This window comes from Branchiostoma belcheri, unplaced genomic scaffold (assembly GCF_001625305.1).
Source record: "Branchiostoma belcheri isolate BF01 breed outbred unplaced genomic scaffold, Haploidv18h27 scaffold7, whole genome shotgun sequence".
Taxonomy (NCBI): domain Eukaryota; kingdom Metazoa; phylum Chordata; class Leptocardii; order Amphioxiformes; family Branchiostomatidae; genus Branchiostoma; species Branchiostoma belcheri.
Genome location: NW_017804353.1, coordinates 1,227,344 through 1,230,892, shown reverse-complemented (window position 1 = coordinate 1,230,892; position 3,549 = coordinate 1,227,344). Strand labels below are relative to the sequence as shown.

Below are 3,549 nucleotides of genomic sequence, written 5' to 3'. Positions count from 1 at the left end.
TTGTGGGTGAAGGGGGGGGTGGAGGTGGTGTGGGCCTGTTAAGCACACACCAGTTTTGTCCCGATCTCGTTCCAAGCTGTACCACTGATGCAGCGCACGAGGTAGTTACCGCCGCTGACCTCAGTGAACCCGGGTAGGCATTTAAAGGTGCATTCCGTTTCATGCTCGTAGGAGGATCCCGAGGCCGAGGGGGTACAGTTGTCTATAGCGGCGTTGGCTGGCACTGCTGGTGCATCACAATTCTCTACACAGAAAAAAAAACCTCATCAAACACATTCCAAACAAATATCAAATTGAAGCGTACTGAACACCGCAAGGAAATAAATAAGTAATGTGAGTCTGCATGTAGCATACGTACCAGGACAGCGCAGGGGGTCGACGCTCTCCTCCCAGACTCCCTTATTGCAGGTAAGCTCGCCGTCGCCGCCGTCGTCAGTGTGCCCTTGTGCGCATTCGTAGTCACACACAGTCCCATGCGAGTAGGGGGGCCCCGGAGGGTCACAACCGGTTAGATCCCTGTCTATTGGGTCTGGTGGATCCCCACAATCCTCTAGTAGTACATGTAACAGAAAGGGATGTACTTAAGACACAATTTTGTTAGACGCATTCTAGACAGAAAACAAAAGCGTCTTTGTTTAGAAACAACCGACGAGTCATGCGATACTTTTGAGAATGACTGCTAAGCTTCATATATAATAGTTCATGGAACAGAGATTGAAGAAGGTATTTTTCATGATAGGTCTAACGTGCAATAACACAATCTAGTAACAATGCGTAGGTCTTGACGTGTTCAGGACGAATTTGGTAACTTCGACTTTGTACAAAAAAAACATAGCTTGACCGATGCAATATCTTACTCTGGAGCTTGAGGTACGTGTAAGCTTTGCATTCGGAAGGTCGTTGGTTGAATGGTAATACATGTACGTACTGCATCATAGTGACTTCTCACATTGACTGAGCAAAAAGTTCAGTTTCTCAATTTGAGCAAAAGTGTAGTTTTTGTACAGTAGTGTATGTGCCTTCTTTGTGAGGGTGGGCGTCAAATAACGTGACAGCCTCTAGGACATGTTTTCTTACAACAGTTACTATATACCACCACTAATGAGATTGTAGTTCCCACTATTTGGCCTTTCTAGAGATTCCTCTATCCTCAATCTGAAGTTGCGGCGGCGCCACTGAGGCATAACACCTATGACTGAGCACATTTAAGATTGGACACAGTCACTTTCCTTGCAGCGATTGCAAGATACTCACTGGGCGCACATAATAGTTGTTCCCCGACCAGGAGCCAGGTTCCACCACGGCAGGTCATCATGTTGTCGCCGCCGCTGACCTTAGTGTACCCGACTGCGCATTTGAAGGTGCACTCCGCCCCATGGTAGTACGGGGGTGCAGGGGGGGTGCAACTGTCTAGAACGGTGTTGGCTGGCGCTGTTGGCTCTTCACAATTAGCTGGAAAGAAAAAAAATTATATAGAAAAATACATTCTAGAGAAATGTCAAAAACGAAAGCGTACTGAAAGCTGTCAGGAATTGCTAGGAACTGTGACATACGTACGTTTACAGTATAGGGGTTCGTCGCTCTCCTCCCATTCTCCATTGTTGCATGTCAGCGTGTCGTTGCCGCTGTCGTAAGTGTACCCTTCTGCGCATTCGTAGTAACACCCCGTCCCATGCGGGTATATGGCTGGGGGGCCCGTGGGATCACAGTTGATTAGATCCCTGTCTTCTGGCTCTGGTGGTGGCTCACAATCCTCTGGTATTACATGTAACAGAATTATTGTCTGGTGATTACCAGTCAAGAAAAAACATACTTACACAGACCAAGATAAGGTCTGTGTCCGTAAGTTAGGAGAACGAACCAACCTGTCCACTGAGGAAATCTGCCAACTCCTTGAGCTTACATTTGCCTGGAATGCACTAACTTGACCTGCTAAAGACATTGCTGCCATCTAAACCATGAGTTTCTTACCCTGGGCAAGAACAATAAGGAAGTGCTCCCATTGCGACCTTTCCAGCAGTTTGGTTGCAACTGACCCCATGACTACCTAAACTTATAAACACCCCAGACTGTCTAATGAGTCCGAACAGATCCCTTTCGGGGGGCAAGACAGTATCCATCAGTCTGAGGAGTTTTGCCGACCTTCCAATCTAGAAATCTAAGGATTACCGACTCTTGTAGAGTTTGAAGCCTCTTCCCGAGGAGATGGAGATCATACCCATTGGCATGTATGAAGGCATGAGGATAGTCAGGAAACGGCTAACCTTTACATTCCAGTTCGTCCCCGTCCCAGACTCCATTATTGCAGGTGAGCATGTCGTCTCCGCCGGTTTTACTGTACCCGGGTTTACAATCGTAGTCGCACATCTCTCCATGTGTGTAGGGGGCGACACAGAGGGATCGGATGGTGTCGAGTGGTAACGGTGGTGCAGGACAATCTGGCAGTGTCAGAAAAGAACATTTAATTTCTAGATGAAACATGAATTCGATCATAGCTAACATTATCAACCGACGAGTCATGTTCATATTCAAATTCTTTTGGGATATTTGGGACAGATTCGAATCCCGATTTCTGTCTTTAAATCTATGAATTCCTGACGGTTGCGAAAAGGATGTCTCTTCATGAGAAGATTTCACATACGCGGCACAAAGGGAAGCATGAAAATAGGGAACGGTAGGTACTGTGACATGCTTACATAATAGACAGACCAGGGGTGTTCCAATCCAGACTCCATCAATGCAGGTCAGTAAGTTGTCGCCAAGAAATTCGTAGCACCAGAAATCGCATTGGTAGTTACACACCTCCCCATGTGTGTAGGGGGCGATACAGCCAGCTACAGTAGCACAGTCTGGCATTGGCGGAGCTACACAATCCTCTAACAGTACATGGAATAGACAAAAAAAAACCATCCCAAATAAACAACTTTCAAAATAAACTGAATTCGGTCGTAGTTTACATTATCAACCTGAAGATGAGTCCAATTCTTGTTCATTTTCAAAATGTTCAATACCAGTACCATGACTGGAACATACATGGCATAAATGTAAGCGCGAGGACAGCCAGGAAACTGTAGTCCCTGTGACATACTTACTTTTACAGTCCAGGGGGACTCCAATCCAGAACCCATCATTGCAGGTCAGCATGTCGTTGCCACCGACTTCAGTGGACCCGGCATCGCAATCGTACAAACAATTCGCACCATGTTTGTAGGGTGGCCCCGGAGGGTTACAGAAGAGTATACTGGCGCAGTCTGGCGTTGGTGGAGGATCACAATCCTCTGGTAGTACATGGAGTAGAAAATAATATCAATATTGATATTCCAAAAACAAAGAAGAACTTGGTCGTATTTTACATTATCAGCCTGGTGAGTCATATTCATGTATTTTTCGATACCAGGTCTCACTAGAAAGCTTCAGATTTAGTAGTTCATGGATGCGTGAAAAACGGGAAATGGTAGCATGCCCGTAGCCAGGGGGGGGTTCGGAAGAACCCCCCCCCCACAAGGCTCAAAGGTCCACTTTTTGGTCCACTTTTTATGTAAAGGTCCA

At 46.4% G+C, this 3,549-nt stretch overlaps 1 protein-coding gene across 1 annotated transcript in view; it reads right to left on the bottom strand.

Moving 5' to 3' along the window:
* Nucleotides 1-1,189: 1,189 nt before the first annotated feature.
* LOC109484296 (sushi, von Willebrand factor type A, EGF and pentraxin domain-containing protein 1-like) overlaps nt 1,190-3,549 on the bottom strand; it is a 6,001-nt gene continuing 3,641 nt past the window's right edge. The window contains exons 6-10 of the mRNA XM_019787554.1: nt 3,093-3,278; nt 2,697-2,876; nt 2,265-2,438; nt 1,558-1,755; nt 1,190-1,452 (exon numbers count right to left, since the gene is read on the bottom strand). Coding sequence (XP_019643113.1) covers nt 1,190-1,452; nt 1,558-1,755; nt 2,265-2,438; nt 2,697-2,876; nt 3,093-3,278 — 1,001 coding nt within the window. The remainder of the gene's footprint in view (nt 1,453-1,557; nt 1,756-2,264; nt 2,439-2,696; nt 2,877-3,092; nt 3,279-3,549) is intronic.